Below are 12,730 nucleotides of genomic sequence, written 5' to 3' on the forward strand. Positions count from 1 at the left end.
TCTCTGCTTCTTCCCCACTGTGTCCTCTCTCTCTCTCTCAAAAATGAATAAACATTTAAAAAAATTTTCCTACTAGCCTACAGGAATGGCCTGAAATGGAAATTACTTTGTTCTGAAAATAAACTGATATTTCTTGTACACCTGAATTTATGGTAGCCCCAGCTATAGCATAAGTACCCATAGAGTACTGTAGACTGTAGAATTAAAAGAATTAAGTCCAGCAAAGAAAGAGGATCGGAGATTTGCTACAAGAATTTGGGGGCCAGTGACTTGTAGCATTGAGAGCTTTCCTTTCCATTTGTCTTTCTCTTCTCATGCCATCTCCTCCCCCACCCACATTTTGCCTCACCCCAAGTATGAAAGTAAGATTAAAATAACTTGAATTTTACATTCATTGTTGGTTGTATTTTTAATTTATGGTTCTAATTCAGAATGTTAATTTTTCCCCACCAAGGAAATCAGATTTTATTTTGGAAGCGTATATGCAAAAAACTTCAAGACATGTGAAAACTCACTATTGAATGTCCCTGGGCATGATTCAGAGGCTGATTGAGGGAAGGACTGAATCTTTGGTTTTAGAGAATGGCCGTGGTCTGGCAATGAGAAGCTAGGAAAATTGGCTTCAGGAAGAGGAAGAACTTCATCTTTCTTTAGCGGAGAGAGTCGGTAAATATATCCAATTTGTCTCCAGTGGAAGGGAAAGTGTCTCTGACCTGGACCTCTTTTTTCTGGGTGCCTAGATGGTGGGCCACGACCCTGGCGATGGCGATCTTGGGGATCCTCGCTATGTGGTAGTGGGTCACAAGGTCCATGGTCAAGGAAATCATGGCTATGGGGGTGGTGTCCATGGGGGTGGTGTCCATGGGGGTGGTGTCCATGGGGGTGCCCAGAGGGGTGGTGTCCATGGGGGTGGTGTCCATGGGGGTGCCCAGAGGGGTGGTGTCCATGGGGGTGGTGCCCATGGGGAGGGAGTCCATGCGGGTGCCCAGAGGGGTGGTGCCCAGGGGGGTGGTGCCCATGGGGAGGGAGTCCATGGGGAGGGTGCTTACTAGAACTATGATTATGAAGGTGTCCATGGGTCCTATTGGTGCCAAAATGGGGATGATGACATTTTAACTCTGGAGCAGGCAAGACTGGAGGGGCTCCTGCCTGAAATGGTGGTCTGTCTGACTCATTTTTGTCTTCTGGAGGAAGTAGACATCCATGTTTATGTGGCTTGTGGGGATGGTGGGGATCTCTAAATTCATCTGGCTTAAATGGAGGCTTGCCAGCAAGAGAATGCTCATGCCCACCAGAATGGAAGGGATGGCCGAAATGCCGGTGTGTACCACTGATGTTTCTATGATCCTGTTAAAGGATACAGAAAAGTGATTATTATGACAGAACACAGAAGGAGATGTTAGATGTACAATTTGATTTAGACCTAGGGCTTGCAGACTTTTGTATTCCACAAATCCATTTTTAAAAATAGGGTAGCAAAAAAGCATTCCCAAACTTTTATCCACCCAAGTTGACATTTAAAATACAAACAAAAACTATCATATACCATCATCATTATTTCACAATAGTAATAATATTTTGATAACACAAGAGTAAGATAATCTCAGAGTAAAGGGTAGTTCTTTAGATGGAATAAACATTGTATTATGAAACACTATTTATTATCCCCATTTTTCTCATTTCAGCATAAAATCGTGAAATTATATTCTAGATGGTATTCATCTGTAGATCAGCATTTGGAAAACAAGTACCTGATACTTAATATCCTCAACAAAGTTCTGAGGCTATATGGTATAAGCATCTCTTCATCCTAAAGGATGAACACTTCACCTCTTTACTCTCCTCCTTGTTCAGATTTTAATTTAAAAAAAAAAATCTGTGGATCAGATGACTGGGTGGCTCAGTCAGCTAAGCATCCAACTTTGGCCCAGATCATGATCTCATGGTTGGGGAGTTCGAGCCCCGTGTCAGACTCTGTGCTGACAGCTCAGTGCTTGGAGCCTGCATTTGATTCTGTGTCTCCCTCTCTCTGCTCCTCTCTGCTCATGCTCTCCTTCTCTCAAAGAATAAACATTAGAAAACTTTTTTTAAAATCTATGGAGCCATTTTCATGGTGACAACCTGTCATGTCCCTCCCCCATTTTGTTTTTTGGTCTGGCATATGGACATTAGGATTACTTTCAGTTTTTTTGCTGACATGAAAAATACTATGATGGATATCTTGGCATGGAACAAAGCCTTCTGGGACAGATGTGAAATGTTGCTTTGTGCCTTAGGTTTATGTATCTTTATATGTTTGAGGCTAATGCATTCCCCTTAGGCTCTATCCTTACTGATAAAAATTATAAATTATTAAGTCTCAGCACAGGCGCCTTGACTATAAGAGCCATTTTCATATTCATTAAAGACTGATTGAATTGGTTATGATTTTACTTTACAAATCTTACCTCTCCCCAGTTCTTGGAATTCTTTTTTAATACTTTTTGTATCATACCAGCAATTGTACCTCTTCCCCAGAGACCTATTCTCTCTGTATTTCTTTTCAGCTCCCTCTCACCTCTCTGCCTCTCTCTTTCTCTATCCCCCTCCATCCCCAGAGCTATAACAACCAAACACACTATGTGTTTGAAAATACCTCTTAGGGGCGCCTGGGTGGCTCAGTTGGTTAATCTTCTGACTTCGGCTCAGGTTATGATCTCATGGTTCGTGGGTTCGAGCCCCGCATTGGGCTCTGTGCTGACAGCTAGCTCAGAGCCTGGAGCCTGTTTCAGATTCTGTATCCCCCTCTCTCTCTAACCCTCCCTTGCTCATGCTGTCTCTCTCTCTCTCAGAAATAAATAAAAACATTTAAAAAATCAAAAAAAAAAAAAAAGAAAATATCTCTTAGTCTGGCACTGCTTATACTAAGGACGATTTAGGCAACCCACCTCCAAGTTGAAGACTTCACAGCTTATGGTAATGTAATTTGGGGTTTCCAAGTCAGAGACTCCTGCATCATACGACAAGTCTGCTCTGCAGAATCCAAAGGCCTATAAAGAAAAGAGAAGCCTGTTAGGGTGTGTATGTGTGTATTTGTGTGTGTGTCTATTTGTGTGCAGGTGGTATGAAGGTGCCTGGCTACAGTTATAAACTTTCAGACATTTGGGAAAGAAAAAGAGCTTTAGAAAAATCCACTAGTTATTTAACAATCTGTCTTGGTCACTACTTGGAGAAACTGCAGGTTCCCAAGAGTTTCACTTCAAGTTGCTGTGGTTTTCTTCCTTGAGTGGTGGCCAGTACTGGGCTTTCCCATGGGGGTCAGGGAGGAACACCATATCTTTGATGCCTTGCCTTAGGCCAAGCCTTCTGCACTGAAGACCCAAATCACTGGTGCCTGGAGAGAAATAAGAGTGGTGGAGAAGAGGGATTTGTATACAACTTTATCCAGTCCCTTGAAAGAAAGTGTTGGAAAGGAAGGAACCAGTGTGAAAATGGCTTGCTGGACCCTGTCAAAGTAACCATCTGCTGGCCCAACCGGAAGTACAGAGGCTACCACTGGCTTGCACCCCTGTGCCCTAGAGGCTCCTGAACCCAGCTGTCAAAGGTGGTAGACTAGGATGAGGAGAAAATTCTTTTCTAGAAGAGAGAGGCAAGCACTGAGGTTCTGAGAACAGTTTTGGAGTCAGAGAGACCCATGTTAATTCTGGCATCACCATTTCTTAGTTGTGTGAGTTTAGGCAAATTACTTAAAATTTCTAAAATCCAGTCTTTGTTTGTAACATGGGTACAATGCTAACTGTCTTCCAGATGTGGCAGGGCTTAATTAAATGAGATTATGCCGCAAAACACCGAACACTAAGACTCCTCTTCTCCAGCTGCTATGTTTCTGTACTGGTTTGCATCACTCACACCAAGATTATAAAGGATTCGTTGAAGAAGGGAGTGAGAGAGGGAGATCTCTTTTCTGGTGACCACTAAGCAAGATTCTAGAACGGCTTCAGGCGGGAACTTTGAACAGCCAGAAAAGAAACTAATGAATCCTTCCTCTCTTTTGACCCTGGAGAATGTGTTGTCAAACCTCAGAATTATCCTGGACTTGAAATCAGAAGGCCACTGTTAAACTCTTGTGTCCTAACACTTTCTAGCTAAGTGCTTTGAGGTAACTGGTTAACCTTCTAGGCTGTTCTGTCCCAGGGAAATGGAGGCATTTGCTTCTCCTCAGCAGGGTTGTCACAGGGATCCAACAAGGCAATAGTATGCATGTAAACCTCACACAAATGCTGACTATTATTAATAAGATCTTTTTGCAGCTACAGGAGTATCCATTTATAAATGGTGATGGAGGAAAAAAGCCCACTGCACAGAGCCTTAGGAGAACTGGATTCTGATCTCAGCTTGGGTATGAATACTGGGCAAGATGCTTACTTTGCTGATCCTCGGTTACCTCTACATTTCTCACATGGGGCCACTGTGAGGAATAAATGAGATGAAGTGAACAAAGGCACTCAGTGGTGTGTAGGCTCTTAATAGAAGAGCCTTATGAGTCTTAGCTAAGTCTTTCATCCTAACGTGTTAGAAAAAACCTCAGTGTTAAGTTTAAGTATTGTGTATATTGTAAAATCGTATTCTCGTGATTCACTTAACTTCTCTGTGCCTCAGTTTGTCCATCTCTAAGTGAGAGATAAAAATAAGACCTACCTTAGTGGGTGGCGGTGGGGAGTTAATAACATATGTATAAAGCACCTGGACAGGTGCCTGGCACATAGTAGGTGGTCAGACTGTTTATTATACTCACATTATAGTGCCTGGGAAAATGGTGGCTACTGGAGCAGTTCCTCACAGAGAAGTCCAGGTAGTAATTGGTTCTTTCCCCTCCTCTCTAGAACAAATTGGATCAAAGAAGTTTCAGGAACATAAAAGTTAAAAAAAAAAAAAAAAAGGCAAGGGGTGCCTGGGTGGCTCAGTTGGTTAAGTGTCCAACTTCAGGTCAGGTCCTGATCTCACGGTTCATGGGTTCAAGCCCCGCTTCAGGCTCTGTGCCGACAGCTAGCTCAGAGCCTGGAGGCTGTTTTGGGTTCTATGTCTCCCTCTCTCTCTGACCCTCCCCTGCTCACACTGTCTTTCTCTCTCAGAAATAAATAAAACATTAAAAAATTTTTTTTATAAAAGGCGATAGATATCTACTATCCAATATACTATAAAGCACCATGGGGATTCAAAATCACCAGCAGGCATTATTTGCCTTATGGTCGCTACCTTTAAAAAATTCACACAAATAAAAAATATTTTTAAAGGGGTGCTGGGTGGCTCAGTTGGTTAGGTGTCTGACTCTTGATTTCGACTCAGGTCATGATCTCATGAGACTGAGCTCCAAGCTGGGCAAGGAACCTGCTTAAGAGTCTCTCTCTCCCTCTGCCCCTCCCCTGCTCAAATGTGAGCAAGCATGGGTAGTCTCTGTCTCTGTCTGTCTGTCTGTCTCTCTCTCTCTCTCTCTCTCTCTCACACACACACACACACACTCTTTCTCTTGGTCTCTCAAAAAAATACGGTTTCATTAAAAATGTCAAGTGATAGAGACATAAGCATAGTGAAAAATCACTTTTCTTCTACCCAATCTCTTCTTCCCAGAGGCACAACTACCATCTATTTGATGTGTTTCTCCTAGTCTTTTCCTAAATGTGTTGCACATATACACATATATCTAATCAACATAAATGGGCTCAGAGTCTAAGTATTGTGTCTAACTTGCTTTTCCCCTTACAAAGTCTTCCCAATGCATATAGATCCAAAACATTCTCTTTAGGAATTGCGCAGTATTCATTCCATTCCTTGCATGCACCAAAATCTTTTTTAAGTTGGCCTTTTTGAAATGTAAGACAGACATCAAAGAAATGCTCTACGAGACCACTGGGAGCAGGAGGCTCTTGGACACCTGGACTGGAAGACCAGGGAAGTGTGTATCCCCAGCCATACCAGTGGGGGTACTGAGACAGTCTCTCTGTGCCTCATAGGACCAGATGAGTTTTAAAGACTCACATATCCCTAAATATGCTCTTCTGTCTTTCCCTCTTTTCTCTGAGTTTTCCCTCCTGTTCAGTAGATATTCATACTCCCCACAACTCCACAAAATAAAAAGCCGTAGGAAGGCAGTGTCTTTGGGATCTCTTGCCTATGCAAGCTGCAGCAGGGCCCTCAGTTTGAAAGTAGCAGGACACGCAAGGCCAGTAGAGAGGGTCAGGGTTGCTGGGTCAGTGCCTGCCAGGCCGGAGGCGGGCCCTTATTTCGCTAGCTGATATGAGTGGACACTCACCGCTCTGGCAACTCTCTTCACTCGATCCACTCTGAAAAAGGCAAAAGCTCCATTCTCCCTTTTGTACTTCTCAAGGGCTTTGTTGGCTTGGTTTTTATAAAGCTGAGTGTCCTCAAAGAAGTCAAAGAGTACAGGGCTGTCTTTGGTATTGACCAACGCGGAAGAGACTGGAGAAAGAAGATGGCAACTTTCCATTATCAGGGGGTCGGAAAGAGCAATGTCAAAACTGGGACTTAATATACATGAGCATGTTGGCGAGAATAACAATAGCTTCCATTTTACAGATGGCCACATTGAGGGTTGGTGAAGCAAAGTGATTTGTTCATGATCAAAGCAGCCCATCAACAGTAGAGCTGAACTTAAGCCCAGATCCTTCTGATGCTTAGGTCTCTGTTGTGACTCCATTCAGACACACCTCCCATACTCACAAAGTATTAATATTTCAATAAACTCTTCCTATCTCGCCAAGGAGGGAGAGGCATCATTAACATAGTTTTGCCCAGAGAGAGAAGATACAGATCAACCTTTCTTCAAGGTGACCTCTTAAAGGGGTTGCCTGACTGTTGAATCTCTTTGTGTATTGGATCATGTTGAAAATCAACTATTTTAAAGGATTTCTATGATCATTCTTTTTGAAAAAATAAATTTAAAAAGCATGGAATTTAAAGTCAACACGGGTGAAATAGGATCATGTCTTCACCACATTTGGCTGTGTTCCCAAGGACAAGTCATTGAGCCTCTTTGAGCCTCAGTTATTTTATCCTAAAATAGAACATATCATCATCTTTACCTCATACAGTCTTGTTATAAGATGAAATGGAATAACATCTGTGTAATCACTTTGTGAACTGTACAGTAATACGTAACTTTTAGATGTCGAAATCAATAATTGAGTGCCTAGTATTCTGCAAAGTATCCTCATTTTACAAAGGAAGAAAGCTTAAAGAGGTTAAGTAACTTGCCCTCAAGACCAAACAACTAATAAGTGATGAGGTCGGGAATCAAACTCAAATCTGACCTCTACATTCTCTACAATGATGTTATATTGCTTCTCATAGATTTCTATTCTTCTATATTGAATTTCTTTAAAGGAAGGTGTACCAGTAACAGAAGAAAACCCTCTGCTTTTCCTTCCAAAGAAAGTAAATAATCATCAATTTTATGAGGGCAAGGGCCATTTCTGAAATGTAGATCTTAATATTATGTGATGAATACCACAGTGTATTAATATAATTCTATATTAATTTAGAATTAATTAGCACTTGAACAGATGACCATACCAGAACTTGTGGTGCAGTTATAGCCATTCACTCTAAGATCCTGAGATTCATTCAGATATGTGGCTATTACCTTACATTGTCCGATCACCTGTAAGAAAGAGGGAATTATGTCATTGCATACTGCCTTCATCCAGTTGAATGTGAGGGGACAAAAAGTGATGTCATATATTCCTACTATCCACTAAGAGTTCATCTTAGTTTTCTCTCACCAAATCCTCTCGCAAAACCTGCATTTTCTTCGTCTGTTTCTGTGGGCTGGGTGCTATATACATCCAAAACCCTCATGAGAGCCAGGAAGTAGCTGTTTAAACAGATCATAGCCATATCCATCCCAAACATTTTCAGGAGGAAAAAGGGCTAAAACTCCTCAGTAGGTAAACGTCTTATTTTTTAGAACTGCAGTTTGATATATGTGCTTACTCATCTGTGTGTTCTCTTCCCGTGGCGAAGAACCTGGCGTCTGAGGCCCCATGTAGAACAAGACCCTGTTCCTCAAGGCACCGGCACTTAATCCCTTTGGCTATTCCTGCCAATGAGGCCAGTCTTCCCAGGGTACAGTCACAGGTTCATAGATTCTCAGACACATAGACTCTCAGGGCCCGAGTAGACATTAGAGTCCAGCTACCCCAGGCCCCTTCTCTTATTTTACAGCTAAGGAGGCAAAAGTCTAGAAACTTAAGGTGATTGGCCCAAGGTCTCACAGCTGGGCATGTTATGCCACGGGACCACAATTCCCAGTGACTCATCTTGAACCGGGATCCCAGGTAGGACTCTCAAGAGGCTGTTGCTCAAGGTCAACATAATCCTCATGAGTCAAGAGGCAGGATCTGCTTTCCCTTTGTCACTCTGTTAGCACAGGCATGCAGCTGCCCTGAGCAAACAGAATAGACAGAAGTCAAGAATGATAAAAGTTAAAAACACCCTGTGTACTTACGATCTCAGATAAACGCTTAGAAAGAGCTGTATCACAGTCATCCCAGTGCTTCCTGGATAGGACTGGGCAGTCGGATTCTTTCACATCTAAGACTAAATAATAGACAGCTGCGGATTCCTGAGGAATACCAGAAGAGCAACAGGTGAGCAGCAGGTGGGAGCCTCGTGCTTTTTCAATAAAAGCAATCTCTTTATTTCTTAAACAGAATTCCTGCTCCTCTCCGAATCATCACAGATGTCCCACCTTTGTGGCATTTGATCTACTTATTTTGAACAAATAGCTCTGAAGAGTGACTTCCAAATGTTCTTTTTCCCTGGTCATGATGTTGCTTCTGCCCACAAGCTTTAAAAAGCAACCAGTGAGTAGCAGTGTGGGTTTGGGGGGAGGTGTTGAAGGTGCAGGCCCAGAATTGTAAGTGATGACAGCCTCCAATCTGTATGTGCAGTTGTGTCCTCTCGCCCGGCTCTATTCTTGAACTTGGATTGCTTTGCTTTGATTTCAACCTGCCCAAATCTCAAACCCACTGTCTTCTCCTACAAGCCAGCTCCCTCTCTCAACTTCCCTTGTCTGTTGTCCGAGGTGTCATTAATAACTTATTGCTGTGGTCTCTAGCTTAGAAATGAAGGGTCGGCTTTTTTTTTTTTTCCTTTCCTAGTCCTTTCCAGGAGCCAGGTGTTCAATGGTCTTTCTTTGAAATGTCTCGTGTCGTTTCTTCATTCTCCCTGCTCTGATTTCCATTGCCTGGGACTGGTCCTCATTGCCTCTTTCGTGAGCACATGCAATGGCTTTCTAGTTCACGCCACCTGCGTCCATCTCCCCAGGCACACCGTGCCCCCTTCCTCACCCACCCCTCCACTCTCTTACCATCACTCAGAGGCAGCACCGTGCCAATCCATCCTGTGCCCTACACGTGTGACCGAGAGCCTGGAACAGGACCCACAGTCGCTAAATTGCCAGTTGGACCTTAAATTTCTGCAACCCCTCTTGTTCTCTGCAACCCGTGGTGCCTCTAATACTGGCAACAAGTAGAAATTTCTCTGCTTATCTTCTGTGGGACTCTGTGGTCTGGCCTCCTAGATTTCAGTGGTTTCACCAAAGGGTAGGTGTTTTGGGGGCCACGGTTGGTGGAGAGGCCTCCTTCTGTAATCTCTTTCAACTTTCAGATCCACTCCAAACAGGCACATAATCTTAAGTGAAAACAGTAGGCTCTCTGCTTCAAGATAAGCCTACAGTCTGTCTTCCAGCCTGCTAGCTGCTCCAAAGCCCACATAAAACTTCCACAACATCCACTTCCCGCTTGTATTCAATTACTCCCTAACACTCTCCTTCCTGATACCCTGTCTACATCCTTCTCCCAACCAATTGTAACAGCTCTTCTTTCATTAGGTTACTTCTGCATCTATACCACTTGATCACTAGAATGTGTCCTGCGTCAGACAGGTGTGTATGTGAGCTGATGATTATTTCCCTGAGGGTCCTGCCGACACCTTATTCTCTTCTCTCCTAGTACTTACCATTTGGAGTTGGCTCAGGGTACATGCTTATAATTCATAATTCATAGTTAAGGACATATTAATAGCAATATTAGTTTGANCCCCCCCCCCCCCTCCCCAAACCAACAGTGTAGACGAGCAGCAGAAATGAAACCAGAAGCCCTAGCCAAAGCCATTCCATTGTGCAAGGCAGTAAGCATGGGAGCCAGAGCCACATTTACCCCTGGGGCCTGGTCTCCCAGCTCAGCTCTACCACTGGCAGTTCCTCACCACTCTGTCCACATGGGCATCAGCGACCCACAGCAACTGGAAAAGGTAGCCATTCCATCGTCCTTTATTGATCAGGTCTAGCACTTTCCTGGCCAGGGGCTCAGTGGCGTCGCAGTCTGTGGAACTCAGACTGCAGGAACCCCGCAGCGTGAGGAAAGGGATGAGAAGCAGGGCTGCCGTAAAGGCTCTCATCTTGTTAAAATGTGAAAATCATCCCTTGCTACAGTATGTCCCAACAGAGAATTTTATACAGACTTTCTAAAACACACACACATGCATACACAATTGATTAAACAAAGTGTTTGTATATTTCTGTTGTGTAACCAGGGAGAGTCACCTTGACCCCTAATTAAAATACCTGCCAACAGGCTGTAAATGATTAGTGGGTCCTGGGGACAGAAAGCTGAGACACGCCACTGGTGAGTGGGTAGACCCGTGATCTGCACAATGTCTGGATTTTTCTAGTAGTAATGGATGCAAGGTGTGTTTTGGCCCATAGGTGCTGCCTACCTTGGTGGGTGGGGTGGGGTTAGAAGTAAAGCAGGTTTTCTTCATCTGCTTGCTGATTGCTACCAGAAATCTCCCCAACACTCCCCTGTTCGGATTCTGGCACCCAATGTCCTCAGTAGAATGTAGCTGCATTATTTATGAGAGGCAACACGTTAAACCACTAATATCATAAAAGGAACTGAATCCTAAATAAAATGGAAGGATTAAACAGCTGTTACTTTGGAGTCAGATCTGAATTTCAAACCTGCCTTGTTACTCTTAGTGTGTGATGCTGAGTAAGCTATAAAACTTCCCAGATTCTTAATTTTTTCATTTACAAAATGGGGATTCATCCCTTTTGGCTGGATTGTGTGATACTTAAATAGAAAACACGGCTAAAGGAACCACTACAATTGTTGGTGCAGAGTCAGGTACCACATAAATGATGCTATGTGTTCTTGTTATCAGCGTCACTAGTGTGTCTGAGAAGTTGGGGGGCACCCCAACTTGTCATTCATGGTTCTCCATGGCCCCTAAAGCATGCAAAAGAGAACTGGTTTGTGTCGAAGAGAACGTTCGTGAAGGTAGTAGTCAAGCAATTGGATGCCCATCCCTGAGAAGGGGTTAGGAGGGCTCTACCTGGGAGGGGCTCAGCATGGAGGGAAGAGCTGGCATTAAGTTGATACCCTACCGCCACCCCTCCAGAGAAACAATGTACCTGTATGCACTCTTCTTACCAGGGGCTAGCCAGCATCAGAAAGGACCAGAGGGACTCAGCCGAGGTTCCCTCCCCGGACCAGTCCCTTAAACAGCAGCTCCCCACTCCTGGCTCTCTCTGCAGGGAGTGTCTGTAACAGCCATGGCAGTGGTTCTCATGCTAGAATCACATGAGTGGCTTTTAGAAATCCTTACATCCAGGCCTCTCCCTGGAGTAATTAATTCAGGCTCCCTTGGAATGGACTCAGGTACTGCTACTTTGAAAACTTCCAGGTGATTCCAATGTGCATTCATGGTTGAGAACCACTGGACTCTAAACAGACCCTGAATGGAGAGAAAGAGTTGAGAGAGAGAGAGAGGGAAGGGAGAAAGTATATGAAAAACAAGCCCTCATTTTCCAGAGTCCCAGGTGGGTTCAGCAAGTACTAAAAGTGAAAGAAACACATTTTGAGTTACGCTCAATGTTGAACTTTTAATGTTAGCGACACTAGCTTTTGAATACCGAAACTGGACCTCTTCAAAGGAATTTAGAACACAGGAAGGAACAGTCTGGATTCTGGCCAATGTGTTACTAAGGGGCTCTAACCTACGGCGGGGCTGGGGGAAGGCTATGGATCAACACAAAAACTCATATGTTTCAATGAGCTGAGCTCCTCAATTAAACCTTCAATTCTTGCTCTACTGGCCACCCCCACTATGGGGTGCCCTCGAGGAGCTAAATGCTAGTGGAGGGGAAGGCAGAGGGTTGAAAAACTCCCACGAAGAGGATAAGCTTTTCCTACAGTGGTTTTGCCGAGATTAAGGTGTGCTCATCCTCTTCCCTACCTGCACCAAACCTTAAAAGATTATCCAGTGCTAGTGATCCATTGTATTTCTTACTAGACCCTGACTGAGACAGGGTCTAAGACTCTGAATGATGCCTCTACTTAATCATTTTTCCTTCTTAAAGTGTGTGGTTAAATAACAGAAGTAACAGCGTGTGAATATTGTCCACTGCTCTTAAACAAATGCCGTCAAGACACAGAGGTGACTCTCCTAAGAAACAGCTGCCAGGATGGAAGACAATAGTTATGTCTGTAAATTCTCTGTTGTATTAGCTTGCCAGGGCTGCCATAAAAAAGTACCGTAAACTGAGTGGTTTATAGAACAGAAATCGATTTTCTCACAATCCTGGATCCTAGAAGTCCAAGATCAAGGTAAGTCTCTTCTGAGGCCTAGATCTCCTTGGTCGCCTTTTTTCTGTGTCCCCACATGGTCT

General features: G+C 43.7%; 1 protein-coding gene across 1 annotated transcript; it reads right to left on the reverse strand.

Moving 5' to 3' along the window:
* Window positions 1-435: 435 nt before the first annotated feature.
* On the reverse strand, window positions 436-10,458 carry HRG (histidine rich glycoprotein). The gene is made up of 7 exons (XM_077754553.1): window positions 10,267-10,458; window positions 8,504-8,620; window positions 7,570-7,657; window positions 6,290-6,456; window positions 4,775-4,858; window positions 2,928-3,029; window positions 436-1,347 (listed from the first exon to the last, which is right to left on the reverse strand). The coding sequence occupies exons 1-7, from the start codon at window positions 10,456-10,458 to the stop codon at window positions 466-468; spliced, it is 1,632 nt and encodes a 543-aa protein (XP_077610679.1). The 3' UTR covers window positions 436-465.
* Window positions 10,459-12,730: the final 2,272 nt, after the last annotated feature.

The sequence above is a fragment of the Crocuta crocuta genome, unplaced genomic scaffold (assembly GCF_008692635.1).
Source record: "Crocuta crocuta isolate KB4526 unplaced genomic scaffold, BGI_CrCroc_1.0 scaffold70, whole genome shotgun sequence".
Lineage (NCBI taxonomy): Eukaryota > Metazoa > Chordata > Mammalia > Carnivora > Hyaenidae > Crocuta > Crocuta crocuta.